The sequence below is a fragment of the Notolabrus celidotus genome, chromosome 4 (assembly GCF_009762535.1).
Source record: "Notolabrus celidotus isolate fNotCel1 chromosome 4, fNotCel1.pri, whole genome shotgun sequence".
In the NCBI taxonomy this organism is placed as follows: domain Eukaryota; kingdom Metazoa; phylum Chordata; class Actinopteri; order Labriformes; family Labridae; genus Notolabrus; species Notolabrus celidotus.
In genome coordinates this window covers 33206783-33226711 of record NC_048275.1, presented here as the reverse complement: position 1 = coordinate 33226711, position 19929 = coordinate 33206783, and the positions used below count along the sequence as shown (strand labels likewise).

General features: G+C 38.8%; 1 protein-coding gene across 16 annotated transcripts in view; it reads left to right on the top strand.

The window, feature by feature from the left end:
• LOC117811190 (regulating synaptic membrane exocytosis protein 1-like) overlaps nt 1-19929 on the top strand; it is a 144325-nt gene that overhangs the window by 90221 nt on the left and 34175 nt on the right. For 11 of the 16 annotated variants that reach the window (XM_034681300.1, XM_034681311.1, XM_034681309.1 and 8 more), the window contains exons 7-16: nt 2236-2276; nt 4777-4890; nt 5366-5465; nt 6222-6345; nt 9797-9843; nt 12766-12881; nt 12973-13103; nt 13456-13627; nt 15561-15708; nt 15972-16028. In XM_034681300.1, coding sequence (XP_034537191.1) covers nt 2236-2276; nt 4777-4890; nt 5366-5465; nt 6222-6345; nt 9797-9843; nt 12766-12881; nt 12973-13103; nt 13456-13627; nt 15561-15708; nt 15972-16028 — 1050 coding nt within the window. The remainder of the gene's footprint in view (nt 1-2235; nt 2277-4776; nt 4891-5365; nt 5466-6221; nt 6346-9796; nt 9844-12765; nt 12882-12972; nt 13104-13455; nt 13628-15560; nt 15709-15971; nt 16029-19929) is intronic. The other 5 variants (XM_034681313.1, XM_034681304.1, XM_034681314.1 and 2 more) reach the window with 1 other exon arrangement.

Genomic DNA, 19929 nt, shown 5'->3' with positions numbered 1-19929 from the left:
GCTAACAGTTACACTAGCGTTTTTGCCACAGTGTCAACAGGCTGAGGGGAAATGTGCCAGAGTGCTTTTACAGTTCTGACCAACCAGGCTCAAGTATTGAACACAGCTGGGTAATATATAAAGAGTTCTATATGGATAACTTATTTTAATGAAAATTCAACTTATATTTCCCTCTGACAAGAAGATGAAAATACTTCTTCTTGTCATTATTTCAAATAAAGCGTGAAAGTGATCAAATTTTACATATTTTGTACCATCTTTTGAGCCCATCCTGACTGGGTCGTGACTCCACAGTGACTCTCCTTCATTCAGGTCCTGTTAAGTGCAGAAACACAGGCACACGCAGTCACCCACGAGGCCCACCCACTGCTCATGCTGAGGTTATGAAACTGAGACTTGGTCGTCTCTTGTCAGAGCGTTTGCTTTAAGATTACATAATGTCACTATAAGTTGTCACAACTCATTAACCTCATAGCCTCCTGGCTCCTAGGAACGCTTGGCTCTGTTTTACTCTGTGTCATAACAGTGTCGTTGAGGTCCTGCACACATTTCAACGCTGCCGCCCCCCGGTCCATGTGTGCGGAGGAGGTTTTGATTCAGGACCGAAACAGGAGTTTAAGATTATCCACCCAAAATATTTATGAAATCTGAATCTCCTGCTGGACATGAGGGACATGCAGCAGGAACTGATCGTAACTCAAACAGCTGATACACACAAAAATCAATGAGGGGAATTGTTCTTGGATTTTGTTTTCGTACATAAATCCCTGCAAACACTATTTATCAAAAAGGAACTTCTTTAGAACCCCTACCTAGAAATTCGACTTGAAATTCCCTCTCCAGACTTCTCCAGAGCTCTCACGTCGTCTTCATCAGTGAATAAAACTTGCTCAGCTGTCAAAGAGAATTAAGTCGTGTTAGATGTTTCTGACTGCTCAATCTGAAGATGAGGACTGAGTGACCCAGGTGAAAGGTCCAGAAATTCATGCACAATAACGACTGTTTCCAAAGGCCGTGAATGAATCTTGTTAAACCTTGGGGTTTATTCACAGGAAGAAATAGTTCATAAATTACTGCTGAGCATCTGTCATATGTCATCAGTAGTCTGCTGTTTACAGCTTTGAGAAATTCTCATTTTTTTGTTTCAATTTCACGTTTGTAGCAAGATTTAGCATTTTTATATCAGAGATAAGTGTTTCCAACCTTTAAACTTTGCAAAAGAACCATGGTGTTTTAAAAAAAAAGTCATAAATTGAAACATATTTCAAAAAATGTCATCAAATTTAACTAAATACACACTGACCCAAAATGGTTCAGAATGTAGAAGCATAAAAAATCTTAAAACCTCTAAAACAATTTTAAAATTATCAGACCAAAATTTAACTTTAACTTGAAGCAGGTTTTCTGATTGCAAGTTGAATTGCTTAAATTATCTTAGTTATTTTCAGCTGATAAAGCCATGCCTCTGAAAAACAAACCAATTTAAGGTGTGCTCATGGAGGTAATTTGGTAAACTCCAGGTGCTCTTGAAAAATAAGGCAAAAAAAACTTGTCGGACTGGGGCTGTCTTCAGAGGAAAGGGTTACAAAGCCTTTAATTCATACCGGGCACAACGTTTTAAAAGGTATTGTACAGGAAAAAGGAAACACCAACTGGTTTCGACCCTCACTTGGTCTTCATCAGGACGTGTTGAACCCTGCCTCTATTTAATGAGGTATAACTAAAGTTTTTATACGTTCTAGCCTTAAAACACAGATGAAAGACTTCATGAGAATGGTCATTTTCTGTATTTATCCAATTGTATGAATGTCTCCGCTGCAGCATGTCATACTCCATCAGTCGTTCACCAAATGTTTATTTAGCTACAGCACTACATATACTACCTACAGCATGTTCTCTGGTATCATCATTACTGACGGACTACTGTAACTCTCTGTTCTCCCACTGCTGTGATAAATTTCTAATTCTAGCCCAGGACTGAATTTTCAACAAACTTAACCCTCTCCACTGTAAACAAATACCTTCTGAAGAGCTCCCATATTTGGCCGAGCTGTGTGTGAGAGGACTCAGGCTGGTATGCGCTGTGTATACAGCTCCTGCTGTATGCGTGGATGTGTGTGTGTGTGTCTGTGTGTGTGTGTTTGTGTGAATGTATGACTGGATGACTGGAAGATGAAGGAAGTTTTTGTCTCTCTTTCATTTACTGTATCTAAGCCCGTCTCTTTTCTTCTGCAGGCGACTGGGAGTGCTACCCACATGACCCCACTGTATGGCATGTAAGTCTGTTTTTATTGTCTCTAATGGTTTGCTAGCTTAGCTTCAGAGTTTAAATGTTTGTTGCAGATCTTCTGATGTTTAAACTGTTTAATGCTAATATGCATATGTGTGGGTGTGGTTGCCTTTGATGCAGTAAGGTGCTCTTTACACTGTGTTTGTCCTATACTTTTGCAGGCATCTCATGTACCTGTCTAGTTATATATATACCACCACCGGAAGCTTGACTTTTGTCCTAATATTTGTATTTAACTTTCAACAGTTTGACTTTATTATTGAGGTTTTTCTTAAAAGGATAAATATCACACTTTTACCCCCACCAGTTTTTCTCAATGATTGTTGTCAGTGCTCTCTCTTGAAGGTGTTTACAATTCAGACTTCTTACTCTCATTCTTAAAATACTGTTGAGTTTCATCTTTTGGTGATAGTCATGGCTACTTTATTTCTTATAAAATGTTGCATTAAGCTTTTGCAATGTTTGGCCCTGTGTGATATGATCCTATGATGTTATGAGATGGAGAAGAAATGCATCAAATTCAGGTGTAAATCGACTAAAAATGAACACTTGGGCTGCAGGATTTGGAGAAAAATGCTGATGCAAATATTTTGGTAGATGTTGTTTAATTGATTTGATGTAAGATTGGTGAGAATGATTAATTCACAAAAGAATATAACTAGAATAATGAAGCCGTAACATATGATTGAACCCCTTACAGACAAAGATGTTGTCGTACAGATGAAGAACATGTTTGTATTTATAGTGTACACTACTTCATTATTTGAATTTGGCTTTTTTGTTTTTGTTTCAACTTCATAAAAAAAAGAAATGGTGGCTTATTTCCATTAATGCACTAATTATAACTGGATTTATTAATTATTCCAGTATTTTTATCAGTCCTGACAGACTCACCTTCACTGACTCTTGCAGAAACCAGACATACATGTAGCCACATTATTTACAAAACTGAGTTGTGGTGCATTTTCACTGTACATTTAAAACTGTTTCAGACCCATAGACATGCTCAAGCATTCTAGACATGTGACATAAATAACACTGTGTCTTGACAGCAAGCAGGGCTCTAACTGTTGCATAATATCAGATGCTGTGTGTCTGCACTGTCTCTGTTACATATACAGATGTAAACAAACCCTCCACCTATAAACTGTGCACTCAAGATCTGACTAAATATAATATGTTGTAGGTTGTTGTTGTCCTTTTTGCACCTTTAAGCATAAAACAGGTTTTAAAATGAGACATCAAGATGTTTCTTTACTGGAAATCATATACATTACAGCCAACAGACAGTTTGTGGTTTCAACATCCTGGCATGAGAGACTATAAACAGAAACGTTGTGCTTCCAGGTCGGCCAGCTGACATTGTATTCATATACACTACCAGTCAAAGGTTTGGAAAAACCTTCTCATTCAAGGGTTTGTATTTATTTTAATTATTGTAAACACTGTAGATTAATACTGAATACACCAAAACTATGAAAGAACATATATGGAATTATTGAATGAACAAAAAAGTGTTAAAGAAACCAGAATAAGTTTTATATTTTATATTCTGTAAAGTAGCCCCCTTTTTCCTTCATGACAGCTTTACACACTCTTGGTATTCTCTCAGTCTGCTTCATGAAGTGGTCTCCTGGAATGGTTTCTAATGAACAAGAGCCTTGTCAAGAGTTCATTTGTAGAATGACTTGCCTTCTTAATGTGTTTGAGACCATCAGTTGTGTTGTTCAGAGGTAGGGTTAGTACACAATGGATAGCCCTATTTGACTACTGTTGTAATCCAGATTATGGCAAAACCAGATTATTTCATAGTTTTGATGTCTTCAGTATTAATCTACAATGCTGAAAATAATTAAAATAAATAAAAACCATTAAATGAGAAGGTGTGTCCAAACTTTTGACTGGTAGTGTACGTTACAGCCAACAGACAGTTTGGGGTTTTAACATCCTGACATGAAGCACTATAAACTGAAACTTTGTGCTTCCCGGTCAGCTAGCGGACATTGTTTTCAAATAGATGACTGCTGATTTTAACTTAATAAGTGCCTCAACACATTTTACGCCTGTGACAAGAAAAAATACACACAGGGTGTCCCACAGAAGTCAACTTAAAAGATAAGATAAGATAAGATAAGATAAGATATTACTTTATTCATCCTCCGGGGGGGAAATTCAGTTGTTACAGCAACCCAGACATAAGTACAATCAAGAAAGAAGTTTCAATAAGTAAAAAATAAATACAAAAAACAAAAAACAAAAAAAAACTTGCACCCAGTGAGGATATTCCATAAGACACTTCTACTAAATCTGTTGTTGATCCCCGGCTTGTGTCCCATTCTGTTCATGAAGCTGACTGCCGACAAATGATCAATACATTTAATGAAGTTTATCACACCATGAATCATTTCTCCAGCTGTGGCTGATTTTACAGGTTGTGCATGTATTGGCGTACGTGTGTCCTCTGATTGTGTCGTCTCCTGTTGCAGCATCCTGTAACCTGGCAGCCATCCAAGGAGGGAGACCATCTCTTAGGAAGAATCACCCTGAGCAAGAGGAGTAACACCATGCCTAAAGAGGCCGGAGCTCTGCTGGGGTTAAAGGTGAGAGAGGACACACAAACACGCACAGACACACACTTACAGACAGTATGCCATTGTATGAGAAGGGATATTGTTATTTGTGAAACAATAAGGTAAGTAAATCTTATTGTAGAAGTCTTTATTGATGTTTTTTTCTGAATTAAAGTCTTTCACTTACATCAAACACTTCTAAAATATTAATATTTGTTTTAATTAGATTATTATTATCAGCATTTTTGATTTTTAAATGATTTGAGTTATTTTCATCTTGATAAGTTTTATAGAAGTGTAATAGTTGTCATGCATTTAATGGATCTCTTTAAAGGTAAACAATCAACATTTTCTTTTCATTGACTCCACACTTGAGTTCCATACTGTGACTCATTTATGCTTGTTGTGTTTGATTTTTTTTTATGTTTAATAAGTGTTGTCTTCCCCTGATATCACGGTTACGACACTGATCTCTCTCCCACACTCCCCGTGTCTCCCTGTGCAGGTGGTGGGAGGCAGAATCACAGAGTCAGGGAGATTAGGTGCCTTCATCACTAAAGTCAAGAAGGGAAGTCTGGCTGACGTGGTGGGACATCTCAGAGCAGGTAAAACATTGCACCTGTCACGTTAATACGATGCAGACACAGTGACGACTGGAGCCACGTGTTTGGCTTTTTTTCCATACACGTTTGATTTTTGAAAGGGAGGATTAACATATATGCACCTTTATACTGATTGACAGGCTGTGCTTGGGAAATATTCAATGACAGGAAGTCACACATGACAGCCTTACCTTATGTATTTTAGATGTGCCAACAGCATACTGTATCTAAAAATCAATCACTCAATCAATCTTTATATGGCGCTAAATCACAACACATTATCTGAAGACTCTTTCCAAACAGAGCAGGTCTAGACCGTACTCTATGTTATATTATTAACAAAGACACAAATTCAAGACAGGATCAGATCTAGTCCCTTCTTACAGACAGGACTCAGTCTGATCTCATCTTAATCCACCATGAGCAGAGCACTTTGCAGAATTTAGTAAGTTACAGTGGCAAGGACAAACTTCCTTTAACAGGCAGAAACCTCCAGCAGGACCAGACTCATGTTGGACACACATCTGCTGAGACCGTGTTGGAGAGAGGGATAGAGTACATGAAGAGAGAGAGAGAGATAATAGTGAGATGGAAGACTTAGAACAAGGCTTAGTAATAATATAAAGGAGAGACACTTTCTGTAAGACATAACATTTAGATTCTATAGAAATGAATGCAGGTGGAAGGTGTCCACATTATATTTTTAATTGTCTCCATTAAAATCAAATTCACAACCGCTTTATATTTGTCTGATTTCAGGGGATGAAGTCTTGCAGTGGAATGGGAAGCTGCTACCCGGTGCAACAATGAAGGAAGTTTACAACATCATCCTGGAGTCTCAAGCTGAGCCCCAAGTGGAGCTGGTGGTATCCAGACCTATTGGGTAAGTCAGGAATAAAATGCTTCCTGTTCTCTTGTCAGTGCCATATTTTGATATTTGTTGGAAATGCAACCCTTTAATTGGACGTCAGTAATCAGTCTGAATGCTGCAGTGAGTTTAACCCTCAACTGGCCAAACTGAGGCTCAGAGTTGGCCGTCCTCACATAGGACATGAAACAGGGACATTTATTTGTATTCTGATCCTGGCTGTGTGACTGCTTTCAAAATATTAAAAATAGCCGGCCATTACTTTCTGTGAGGCTTGCCAAGTTTTTGAACAGGAGATTTCCATTTTGTCTTCTCGTACACCCCCTTTAAAAAAAAAAGCACTTGTGTTTATTTCGAGGATGATATAAGGTGGATTTTTACTGGCCAAATAAAATGGGCTACAAGTGCCATAAAGGACAAGAGGAAGCTCCATCAGATGTTTCAGGTTGATGACTTATAAAAACTTCACCAAGCTGATCATAAGTGATTACAAAGAGCGCATATTTAGGAATCCTGGAAATACAGCATACTTATTAAGGCCATATTGATTGATGCTTTAATGTTATGTGCATGTGGTCTTCACAAGGCTTTTGAGCAGCTTTATACTGAATACAACAGACATTTTAATTTGAAGTAAGTGGTGGAGGCAGCTGTATCAGGAAAGTGTTTAATGTTTCCACTCAGACAGGAAATATCCAAATCTTCAGATCAACAGAATAAGTGAACTCTGGATCTGACTCAGTCTTAATGAATCTACGTCTTAACATCAGGACTTCTACAGTAGTTTATTCAGAGCATGTGATAGCAGTGTTAACATTCAGTCAGCCCAATGCTAGACTCCCTTCACAGGAGCAGTTCCCGCTCTGTCTTCAAGCTTTCTAAGATTTAACCTCGTATGCCTTTGATGAGGAAAGAAAAGTTGAATCTATTAATTTCTCTCCTAACACTCGCGAAGGGTGTATAGAAAATATCAGTAAGTAATCTGACCTTTTTCCAGGACTACTTAATCCTCTCACGCTTATGGAAACTATTTTGGTTTTGCTGGTGCCATTTTGCATCCCTGACTAATTGAACTGAAGCCTTCGGTAGGAATGTCATCCAATCTGAGTCTTGGCTTTTTGTCAAAATAACTACAATTTATCATCCCCTCTAAGTTTAATTGAGAGTTCACTTGAAGAGATGCAAAATGGCCCATGGGAAATGTCCATCAATGTAGCATTGCTTTTGCAAGCTTTTGAAATTGTTTTTGCAGCGTCTGGAATTCCTCTTTTTCATTCCTGGTAAAGTTGAAGGATCCCAAAGTGACATTTCTACAGTGTCAAAATAGAATCACTTATTTAATTCACTCCTAATGTGTTGGTTTGAAAGTTTGGGGATTCATGAAGCAAGCAATGTTTGTTTTATTTCAGTTACATTTTGTTATTTTTGATTTTGGAATGGCCTCAAAGGCATCCTAGAGTCCATGAAACACTTATCAGTTGAACATTTGCATTTAAAATCAAAAGTTGAAACATAAAAAAAAGAGACACAGTTCAACATTTTCAGGGACGTGGATATCAATCTCAGGATTCTCGTGTCTTTATGCCAAGCTAGGCTAACAATCTGCTAACTCCAGTTTATTTCGTGAGTGATGTCCATCCTCTCATTAGACTGTAGTGATGTGTTCAGACCAAGCTGCAACCTCCAGTGTTGAATAATGAAGAAAATGCTAATCAAACAGGGATACTTTTGGTTTTGGTGCAGAAATGTTGATTTAAAAGTATTTTACATTGCGGTTCAATCACTTTTGGAATGTGTTTGAAAAAAGTGGTAACCTCCGATGTTTAAAAAGACAACAACGTGGAGTGCAAAAACTGCAGTTCCTTGAGTGTCCACTTGAGGGTGGCTCCTTAAAGACTAGGAGCCCCATTAACTCCCATGTTAAATGCCCATTTTTACAGCAGAATGAAGAGCTCATTTCTATTTTGTATATGGAGCATTTTTTATTATAACTGATCCATTTTGATTATATCAAGGCAAAGAGTTATGCATAGATTCTAATGACTGGGGGAATGATCAATTTGCATCCATAAGCATGCCTCAGCCCCACTTTTTTGCTTGTTAATGGATTGTTGCGAGTTAGTTCTTGTGGGCATTTCCAATATGGTGACCGTCATTGACCCCCATTGTTTTAAACACTGAGACAAGAGCAAAGCAGTTTTTTTTAGATCTGTTACTTTGCCAGCTTGTCTGCATGATCATAAGTGTTCATTCGATTATTCAGGTTGGATAAACCAAACCTACGTTAGCCCTCCAAAAAACAAAAAATCAAAATCAAATCAACTGGACGTACACACAGCTTGGAGAGTTTAACCCCTTTCTCCAGGTATCTTTCCTGGATTTATTTTACTGCTTGAAGCTTTTAAAAGTTAAGCAGTGCCCAGATTACTGTCCCAGGAGTGAGGCCAGGTCCCGCTAGACTTGTTACCAGGATATCTTAGATGGACACCAAACAGCTGTCTCTATGACTCTGTGGAGTTTTAGTGTTTCTAATAAGTCACTCATCTGCTGAATTCTGACTAACTACAGTGGTATGAACGTAAAATACGTAGGTATTCTGGGACTTCTTTGAAATAGAAATGTCAGATGGATATTGAGTATTTGATGTTGGGTTGAGTCATAAGGCGGAATTGTTAAGGAGTCCAAATTGTTGCTGTCTACATGGTAGGACAAGCAAACATTCAAAGTGCTTTTTTCCTGAGTGTAGCTCAGGTTGAAGAGTCTGACATGATGTCAGGATGTCAGGAGTATCTTAACGGCAGATATTTGAAACTTTATATGACTTCCTATATGATGGTGGAGCCTCAGAAACAAAGAGGAAATATTCCAGATAATTAAACTTAACAACCATTTGGTGACTCAAACTTTTTAAGTACCGCCTCCAGTCATGTGTCCAAACAACCGCTAGAAACCCCTCCAGACCTCAGTTGGATGACCGCAGACTTGAAATGCTGAACACATTTAGAATTTTGATTTTAAAAGGACAAGTTTCACTGATAAGTGTTGCACAGATTACCATGCTTTCTTAATCTGACATGAAGTTGGTGCACTGGATTCTGGTGTTTCCCATGGAAAACTTCATTTGAGTGGTGGTGGTGGTGGATAAAATATGGTGGTGTGGACAGAATGAAACCACTGGTTCCCATTGTTTTACCATTTCACGTGATAATTGACTTTTAAAAAACGTCTGATTGAGTCTGGGAAACACTGAAGTCATGAGAAAAACTTGGCTCTGCGCACATCTTCCCTTTAATTCTCATTTTTTAATCACATTTTAATCTCTTAATAACTTAACTACAGTGCTACTTTTCCTAGATAAGTCCTACATTTATGCATGTATGCCTGTGCATCAAGAAGTAAGCTAACTTTTAACCTTTAGCACAGCCAGACATGAGTGACTGACACGCTGTTTGTTGCTTCTTTTCAGTGATATCCCAAGAATCCCAGACACGTCCCACCCTCCATTAGAATCTAGTAAGTATCTCCTCCTGTGTGATCTCTGTGTTTTAATCAGTCTTTAACTCTGTATGCTTCTGTCTGTCTCTGACAATATCAGTGAAATGTAATAAGTACACTGTGGACAAGAGTCTGTGTTAACAGTAAAGGAAAACAGAGAAAGAGATCTGCATGATTAAAACACAAAGAGGGGGTGTCATGTGCCATAGTGGACTGCACGAAATACAGGACAGTTTGTGTCTTTTACTGAATGAGGGACAGAGCATGACAAACACACGGACAGATCCATGTGTATCTGCTCGTCTCCTCGATAAATCTTCTAGATCTCACCTGTTTATTATAATATCAATCAATCAATCAATCTTTATTTGTATAGCGCCAAATCACAACAAACGTTATCTCAAGACGCTTTTACAAACATAGGAGGTCTAGACCACTCTATGTCAAATTATGAACAGAGACCCAACTTCAAGACAGGGTAAGACCCCACCTTAATCCATCATGAGCATTGCACATCGCAGTATTTAGCTAGTTACAGTGGCGAGGAAAAACTTCCTTTTAACAGGGAGAAACCTCGAGCAGAACCAGACTCATGTTAGACAGCCATCATGCCTCGACCGAGTTGGGTCTGGAAAGACAGATAGAGGGGAGTAAGAGAGAGAGGTGATAGTGATGAGACGAGCTGTTGCCGCTGGAGTCCAGCACGTCCGTATCAGCTGGAGTCCAGATCGTCCGCAGCAGGAGCACGTCTACGGCATCTCAGAGGAACCTACGAGACAATGGAGCTCAGGGACTCCAGAAAGGTCTATGGTTAGTAACTTTAATGGGACAGGCAGAGTTAAAGTAAGTGATTAAGGGGTTGGGGGGAAGGGGGTGAGCTAGGATCCCAGTGTGTCAGTGTGCCAGTTCCCCCGGCAGTCTAGGCCTATAGCAGCATGACAAAAGCTGGTCCAAGCCTGATCCAGCTCTAACTATAAGCTTTGACAATATCCGATTATCTTTCCTTTAATCACATCTCTTACTCTCACTGTCTTTTCCTGTTTCCTCGTCAGTGCAGGATCGTCACATATTCAAAACTTACTGACAAAATGCAGAAAGATGTGTGTTTTCATACGCACTCCACTGTAATAAAAATAATAATAATGATTGTCTAAATGATAATAATAATAATAATAATAATAATAATAATAATAATAATAATGATAAAATAAAATAAATAAATTATTTTAATATTGATAATAATAATAATAAAAATAATAACAAGAATAAAAATAAAATAGTGTTGTTTGTAATAATAATAGTAGTAAAATAAAAACAATATTGATAAAAAATGACAATAGTAATGATAATAAAAATAAATAAACGTGATAATAATAAAATACTACTAATACTACTACTACTACTACTACTTCTGCTACTACTACTACTACTACTACTAATAATAATAATAATACAAATAAAAATAATAATAATAATAATAATAATGGACTTCTCTGGGGCTTTTCTAGGTACTCAAAGACATTGTACATGAATTACAAAAAATAAAAATGAAATTAGTAAAATATGAAAAACATAGATGGGGAGAGAGTACAGGTCACTTGTTGTAGGTTGTTTTTAAACAGGTAAGTTTTGGCTTGAGTTTTAAATTAGTAAAAAATAATGTTTATATTTAGTACTTGATATGTTAAGCAAATTAAATAAATATAAACATAAATGCACTTGAATGCATCCTACGGACAGGGACAGACTGAGATCCAATCACTCAGGCCACATATGGAGGTCTGACAGTGTGTACATTCCTGTGACTGATTTAACATTTTTCTGCTGTCTCTTTACAATCCTATTTTTTATTTGCATAATTAAAAAAATACACAAGAAAAACAAAAACAAAGGTTAGTAATATACAGTGGAGGAAGAGACAGAAAACTCTGAGAGCTTATTTGAAGCCTCCACCCAAATAACGTTTCAATATTACAAAATAATTAAAAAACACTAAACTGACACAGAAATAATGACATTAGCTGATATTAATAATAAAATAAACACACAACTATAGTGACACCACAGCAAAAATATTACATTTAGCATTAAAGAAGCATATATATTGAAAAAGATTATGATAAATTTGAAATGCACATCAGTTCAAGATAAGTATAATTAAATAATAGTAGTTCAATGTTTTTTTCATACACCATTTGTAACATTTTACAGACCAACAGTTTGTAGACAAATAGGACTAAATATTCTAGAGTTTGGTGACCCTGAATCGTATCGAGAATTGACCTCTACGGGTAAAAAATTCAGCAGGATGGAGGAATAAAGTTTGAGGAGTTGTGTAAGCATGGGTCTGTGAATATGATTTAAAGAAGTCTTGAAGTGATACAAAAAAACACAAATATGAAACAAATATTTATACCTGTAGTTAGTGTCGTCCACCTGTGATCCGATCACCCAGGATGGATGTTAATACCAGTTTTAAACAGGGCCATGGGTTATGAATAGAACTGGTAAAGTTCACTTTTGTTGACCTTAAATAAAGTTTGTAATGTCTGAGGTGCTACACAAGTCAGTGATTCAAAAGATAATATATCATACTTCAGGTCTGTTTTATGAGACACATGAGAGTGTGTAATTTCTATTCAAAGTCTTCTCAGCAGAGAGTAGAGCAGAAATCAGCAGTTTGTCATTCAGACAGGTCAAGTGTGGAATAGTCTGTGCTTGTTTTGTGTGAAGTTTGTGACAGAATCAACTCTCAATGGTGAATGTGGAATAGATATGATCACACTACCCACTCAAAGTAGACTAGATGTTTTCCTCTCTTTACAAACCTCTCTCATCTCTTATGCCTTCTTATGAATCCTGTCTAGACTTGGTTTCCTCCGTCTGAAATAAACAGTCTCTTAAATCTTTGAATCAAATGTTCTTCTTCTGTCTTTGTAGCAGGTTCCAGTTCTTTTGAATCCCAGAAGATGGAGAGACCATCCTTAAATGTCCTGTCTCCCTCCAGTCCCGGGATGCTCCAAGACGCTCCACAGTTGATGCCAGGGCAGCTCTCAGTGAGTGTGTGTGCTCTGGTTATTTATGGTTGTCAATGTATTGAGAAGAAATGTCAGCATCAGGTTCTTTTTGTATGTGTTACTCATCCAGGTGAAGCTGTGGTATGACAAAGTGGGTCATCAGCTCATCATCAACGTGCTGCAGGCTGTGGATCTCTCTCTTCGCCCTGATGGACGGCCCAGGAGCCCTTATGTCAAAATGTACTTCCTCCCCGACCGCAGGTACGCCAATCTTCTTCACGGGGAGTCCTGAGAAGATTCAGAGGAGTAACATTAGACTGCCTCATTGCATCACAGGCAGTCTGAGGATGTATTGACTGAGATCATAAATAAATTAAGAAGAATCTGATCCACTCAATACTTGTTAACATGACAGATAAAGATCATTACATCTCGTGTCCACATCATACAGCTGTGTCCATCACTGTCAGGTTTCTGAGGCTTGATTATTTGTTGGTAGAGGTCATGTGTTTTAACTTGATTTAAACCAAAAGAAATTGCATTTGGACAAACTATTGGCTATCTTTCTGTAGAACTTCTTCTTGTTTGGCTGAATATCTCTGATGTTTGACAGTGATAAGAGTAAACGAAGAACAAAAGCAGTGAAGAAAACCTGCGAGCCGAAGTGGAACCAAACGTTCGTCTACAGTCACGTCCATCGGAGGGATTTCCGCAACCACATGCTGGAGATGACTATATGGGACCAACCCCGGTCACCAGAGGAGGACAGCATCTTTATGGGAGAGGTACTGCACAAGCAATCACGCATGCATGAACATACACACACACACAAGGGGTTTTAGCCACGCCAGAGACACAACACATATACACAGGTGTGATTATTTCGTATGTGTGTTATTTAAAGGTCCCACATAATGAAAAACGTACCTGCTTATGGATACATACTTCAGTCAAGCAACCCTGAGAATATGGAATTACAAAATCCTCTGCATCGTTTCTATAGCTCGTAAACTGGGAAAACGTAACTATGAGGTGATTTTATTTTACTCCTGTTGTGACATCACGACAGGACTGATTTATACAGGCATGTGTGCAAAACCACACACACTTCTTGAGCATTCTTCTTATTCCTAGGCTGTTGTGGTTTCAGCTTTGGTGTTGCACAGTCAAGATGGTTGGTTCAAGATGTTGGTATATGCAGCCAATGACAGTTTACTCTGTTGTTGTTGTCAGTCTCAGCAGATGTGTATCTAACATGAGTCTGGTCCTGCTGGAGGTTTCTGCCTGTTAAAGGAAGTTTGTCCTTGCCACTGTAACTTGCTAAATACTGCAAAGTTCTCTGCTCATGGTGGATTAAGATGAGATCAGACTGAGTCCTGTCTGTAAGGTGGGACTGCATCTTATCCTGTCTTGATGTTGGGTGTTTGTTAATAATATAACAGAGAGTACGGTCTAGACCTGCTCTGTTTGGAAAGAGTCTTCAGATAACATTTGTTATGATCTGATGCTTTATAAATAAAGATTGAGTGATTGGTTAATTGTTGCAAAAACTGTCCAAATTCTGTCCCAGCCCTTGAGAACCAAAGAAAACAGTGTTCCTTTTATTTTTCATCACAATTTGTTGGCTATAACACCGACCACTGAAAGTAAAATAACTTTTAAATTTTAATGTAGCATCCAGAGACATGCTGCTGTAAACGCAGCTGCAATACTTCACATGAACAGGGCTGTGTAAGCAAGATTTGACCAATCACAAACATGAAAAAGTCAGCTGTTGGCAAATCATCAGATTTTACCAACATTAAAGCTTGGTTTAAACTTCTGCTTCGAATTGATGCCATAGCCTACATTGAAGGTCTGTGCAGTCCTTTTCCGATGCAGAAGCCCACATGCATAGCCTGCCATGCACCTCCTCCAAAATGCAACTGCAAGCCCTGTGATTGGTCTACTGGATGGATTGTATTTCCTGCATTTACAGCACTTGTGGACTCTGCCATACATTTTATCTCCTCTGACGTCTCCTCTCTATTCTTCCTTGTATTTATTGCTGTGTGATAAACAGGAACATGAAGAAGCTCTAAATTAAAATAATCATTTTGCTGTGAAAAATTAATCACAAAACGTAGTGGGGCCAAAACAGGCAACCCCACTATCAGACCAAACTACCCTCACAAGCATTTGGCTTACACATCGACGCTGCGTAGAGTCAACGCAGAAGTTTAAACTAGCCTTAAGGCAGCCAATCAGCAAGGCTCTTCATTAACATAGCTTCCCTGCCTTCCTAGATCACTGCATGGATGATGAGGTTAGAAACTGAGAGGCTGCAGATCCTCCACAGAGGCTGAATTTGTGATAAAGACAACTAGGGCATGTTGTAAACAGCTGAAAACACCATTCTATGGGACCTTTAAGTACACACAGCTGGGCTTACACACACACACACACACACACACACACACACACACACACACACACACACACACACACCTGTGTATGTGTGGCTCTTTATGATCAGTGATTCAATGAGGACTGAATCGGAGCTGTTCAGTAGAACATGAGTAGAGCTGTTTATCTTGTTTACCCTTCCTGTGATGTAGCGAGCAGCTAGTCATTGTGACACAAGCAGAAAATTACTTTTTCTATCTGATTACTGTTTTGATGAGTGAACACGAACTGAAGGAAAACATTTAGTCATGATGTGGATTATGACTTGAGCAGATCCTAATAGAACTGGAGACGGCCTTACTGGATGACAAGCCTCACTGGTATCCACTCCAAACCCATGATGTCTCATCCATACCGCTGCCCCGCGCCTCCCCGTACCTGCCCCGACGAAACACAGACACCCCCGGCAAGAAGCTGCAGCGTAAGTGTGCGATCGCTCTCAGTGTGTGTATATCTGTGAAAGCTTGTTGTTTTTTCTCTGCGTGGACGTGCATTTATAAATGTAAGAGAAAAAATGTGACGGTTTATTATCTGTGACCAAATATAACATGTATGTGTTAATGTCTGTTTCTTGTTACTCTTCCCTGATTCTGCATTTGTGTTTTGATATATCACGCGTATGTGCGTGTGTGGTGTGAATACATATCTATGTGTGTCTGTGTCTGTGTGTCTATGACTGTTTAGGTTCTCAGCGTGTAACAGAGCCTGAGTTTGATGAGGGTACAGCAGTAATGTCTAAAGGTGGGTGGGGATTGTCTCCTGGTGTCACACTCAGTGTTTCCCACAAACTCTCTTCTTCTTTGTGGTGTTTTGTTTCGAGGCTTTCTTTGCTGCAGCAGCTGTTTGGATTAAAGTCGCTGTTTCAGTTTCGTACGGAAAAAATTGCACAATCGTCACATCACAGGGTGTGCAATAACAGTCATATTACTTCAAACTCTTCTTGCTGTCACCAGTTTCTTTTTTTCCATGTTTGAGCTACAAAAAAGTGCAGCCCCTCATTTGAGCACACAGATAACTGCAAAACTGCTAATTAGCATCCACTTATTATTGAAACAGTTTGAAATGGTTTATGCAGAATTTGATTATTTTAACAGCACCTAAAAACTGAGAGCCCCCCGGTTCTGGGAAAAAGTAAGTGAGGGAGACTGGTCCGATGCATACTGAGAACATTTTCCTGAATCAGTACGACATCCAGGTAGTTTTGGCATACTGCAGATTTTGCTCTTGTTCACATACTACATACTATATACTGGATTTTGGCCAAATCATCACGTTCTGCTAGTATAGTAGGCAATTTCGAAAAAAGCATGTATCTCTGTGTCACACAAATGTATAATGTAAACATGCATGTGACCACGCTGCTGTCACAGGTACCCCCAGCAAACGCTTGTTTGATAACATTGTTTTCACACATACAGACGGATAACTGGACCACAGAGTCTTAACTTTTAGTGTCTGCACTTAAAGTGTATACACAGTGTAGTGCATGCAAAGTGTAGTGTTGTGAAAATTCAAAAGAAGACGGTGAGTTTTCAGTTTCAGTAGAAGTTAGGATCACAGGGCAGGTTAGACATTTTAGACATCACTTTAAACCTTGTTGGAAGTTATTGATGACATGTTAGTATGTACATTTTTAATAGGAAAGTTTACGAAGTAAGATGCCACTTCACCTCTTCAGTCATGGCCAAAAGTTTTGAGAATGACACAAATATTACATTTTCACAAAGTCTGCTGCTTCAGGATTTTTAGGTGTTTTTGTCAGATGTTTCTATGGTATAATGAAATACAATTAGAAGCATTTCATAAGTATCAAAAGCTTTTATTGAGAATTACACAGAATTCATGCAATAAGTCAATATTTGCAGTGTTGACCCTTCTTTTTCAAGACCTCTGCAATTCTCCCTGGCATGCTGTCAATCAACTTCTGGACCAAATCCTGACTGATGGCAGTCCATTCTTGTATAATCAATGCTTGGAGTTTGTCAGAATTTGTGGGTTTTTGATTGTCCACCCGCCTCTTGAGGATTGACCACAAGTTCTCAATGGGATTAAGATCTGGGGAGTTTCCTGGCCAAGGGCCCAAAATCTTAATTTTTTGTTCCCCGAGCCATTTTGTTATGACTTTTGCTTTATGGCAAGGTGCTCCATCATGCTGGAAAAGGCATTCTTCATCACCAAACTGCCCTTGGATGGTTGGGAGAAGTTGCTCTCGGAGGACGTTCTGGTACCATTCTTTATTCATGGCTGTGTTTTTAGGCAAGATTGTGAGAGAGCCCACTCCCTTGACCGAAAAGCAACCCCACACATGAATGGTCTCAGGATGCTTCACTGTTGGCAGGAGACAGGACTGATGGTAGCGCTCACCTCGTCTTCTCCGAACAAGCCTTCCTCCTGATGCCCCAAACAATCGGAAAGGGGATTCATCAGAGAAAAGGACTTTACCTCAGTCCTCAGTAGTCCAGTCCCTGTACCTTCTGCAGAATATCAGTCTGTCCCTGATGTTTTTACTGGAGAGAAGTGGCTTCTTTGCTGCCCTCCTTGACACCAGGCCTTCCTCCAAAAGTCTTCGCCTCACTGTGCGTGCAGATGCACTCACACCTGCCTGCTGCCATTCCTGAGCAAGCTCTGCACTGGTGGTTGCCCGATCCCGCAGCTGTAACACCTTCAGGAGACGGTCCTGGCACTTGCTGGACTTCCTTGGGCGCCCTGGAGCCTGTTTGACAACAATTGAACCTCTCTCCTTGAAGTTCTTGATAATTCGATAGACGGTTGACTGAGGTGCAATCTTACTCGCTGCTATAAACTTCCCTGTTAGGCCCTTTTTGTGCATGCAATGATGGCTGCACGTGTTTCCTTGCAGGTAACCATGGCTAACAGATGAGGAACAATGGTGTCATGCACCATCTTCCTTTTAAAGTGTCCAGTCACTCAATCATGACAGATTGATCGCCAGCCTTGTCCTCATCAACACCCACACCTGTGTTAATGTGTGTGACACCTGTGTGTCATTGAAATTATTAGCTGGTCCTTTCGTGGCAGGGCTGAAATGCAGTGGAAATGTGTTTTTGGTGATAAAGTTCATTTTCAAGGCAAAGAGGGACTTTGCAATTAATTGCAGTTGAGCTGATCACTCCTCATAACATTCTGGAGTATATGCAAATTGCCATTTTAAAAACTGAAGCAGCAGACTTTGTGAAAATGTAATATTTGTGTCATTCTCAAAACTTTTGGCCATGACTGTACTCTCTCTACTTCTCCATGAAGGTGTCAGAGGTCTGGTCACAGTGTGCTAAAATAATAATATAGTAAACTTTATTTATATAGCACTTTTCTAAACAAAGTTACAAAGTTCTTTAAAGCAAAAAATTCAGAACATTACAAAGCAAATTAAAAAAAAAAAAAAAAAAAAGGAAAAACAGGACATCAGAAGAGAAGAGAAGGGATTTGATTTAAGGCAGAAAAGAGACCTAAATATCCAAATAATATAGAGTATGCTTGAAATTTCAAGTCCATGAAAACATACCTCATTTAAGTGGTATTAATCCCTGTATTTTTATCATTACAATATTCATTGCAGAGAGGAAAAATGTTCCAATATGATTATTTCCCAAGTATCATGCAGCCATTATTCTAGCCCTGTTCTACATTGCATATTTTCTCATATAACGCAGGTCTGCTGCAAACTATGTGAAAAATAAACACCAAGTGTCTGTTTAAAACTGTGTTTATAAAAGTTTACAGCCTGACATGTTGTTGCTTCAGCATAGGTCTGTTTATAATTATGAAACACAATAACAATGAACCCACGTGTTGAGTTTTGACAGACTTTATGTAAGCTCATTCAGGTTATTTCGGCACATGATTGGCATCATCAACTTTTGGTGACAGCCTTAATAAACAGATCTAAATCTAAACAAACTCATTTCAAATAAAATAGATATTCAATTAATAATATTAAAAAAGAAAGATGACAATCAACTTTTGTTTCAGACCACCACAAATAAGCCCTGAGTGTGGGGAGCACTGGCATGTCATGGACTGTGTGCTGGCATGGGGCTCCATGCAGCTCACACACTCTGCCTCAGAAGAGCCTGAAAATAGTCTCTGCTACTTACTCTTCAAACCACAAGCAACACAAGAAGTGAAATGATTACCATGTGAACACTCAGCTTTTTGTCCGTGTGTGTTGTGCAGCTGTACACTCTGCATGTCTGTGTTAAAGTCTTTGTCTGATTTGCGAGGGTTAGACTGGTATCTAGATTTTTACGAGAATCAAGTTCAAGAATAGCATACAGTATGTCTCAGTTAAAGAGCCCTCAGGATGATCGCAATTAGTGTGAATTCATTTTTAACATTTTAATCACATGCCAAGCATTAGAAATATCAGATATATCAGTCCAACCCTGCAATGCGTCCGTGTTATACAATGATGAGTACCTCTTTGAGAAAGAGAGACAAAAGGAATGGAACAATGAAGCACTTTACTTTCACCAACTTTTTGTTTTAATTTCCATGCATGGTAGAAATAAATAAAAAACCTCAGTGGCAGTTTCTAAAGCTAAACTAACAGCCCGCTGCGAGCTCTGAGTTTCTGTTCTTTTGGAAATGAAACCAGTAACCTTGGGACCACAACAAAGCCTGA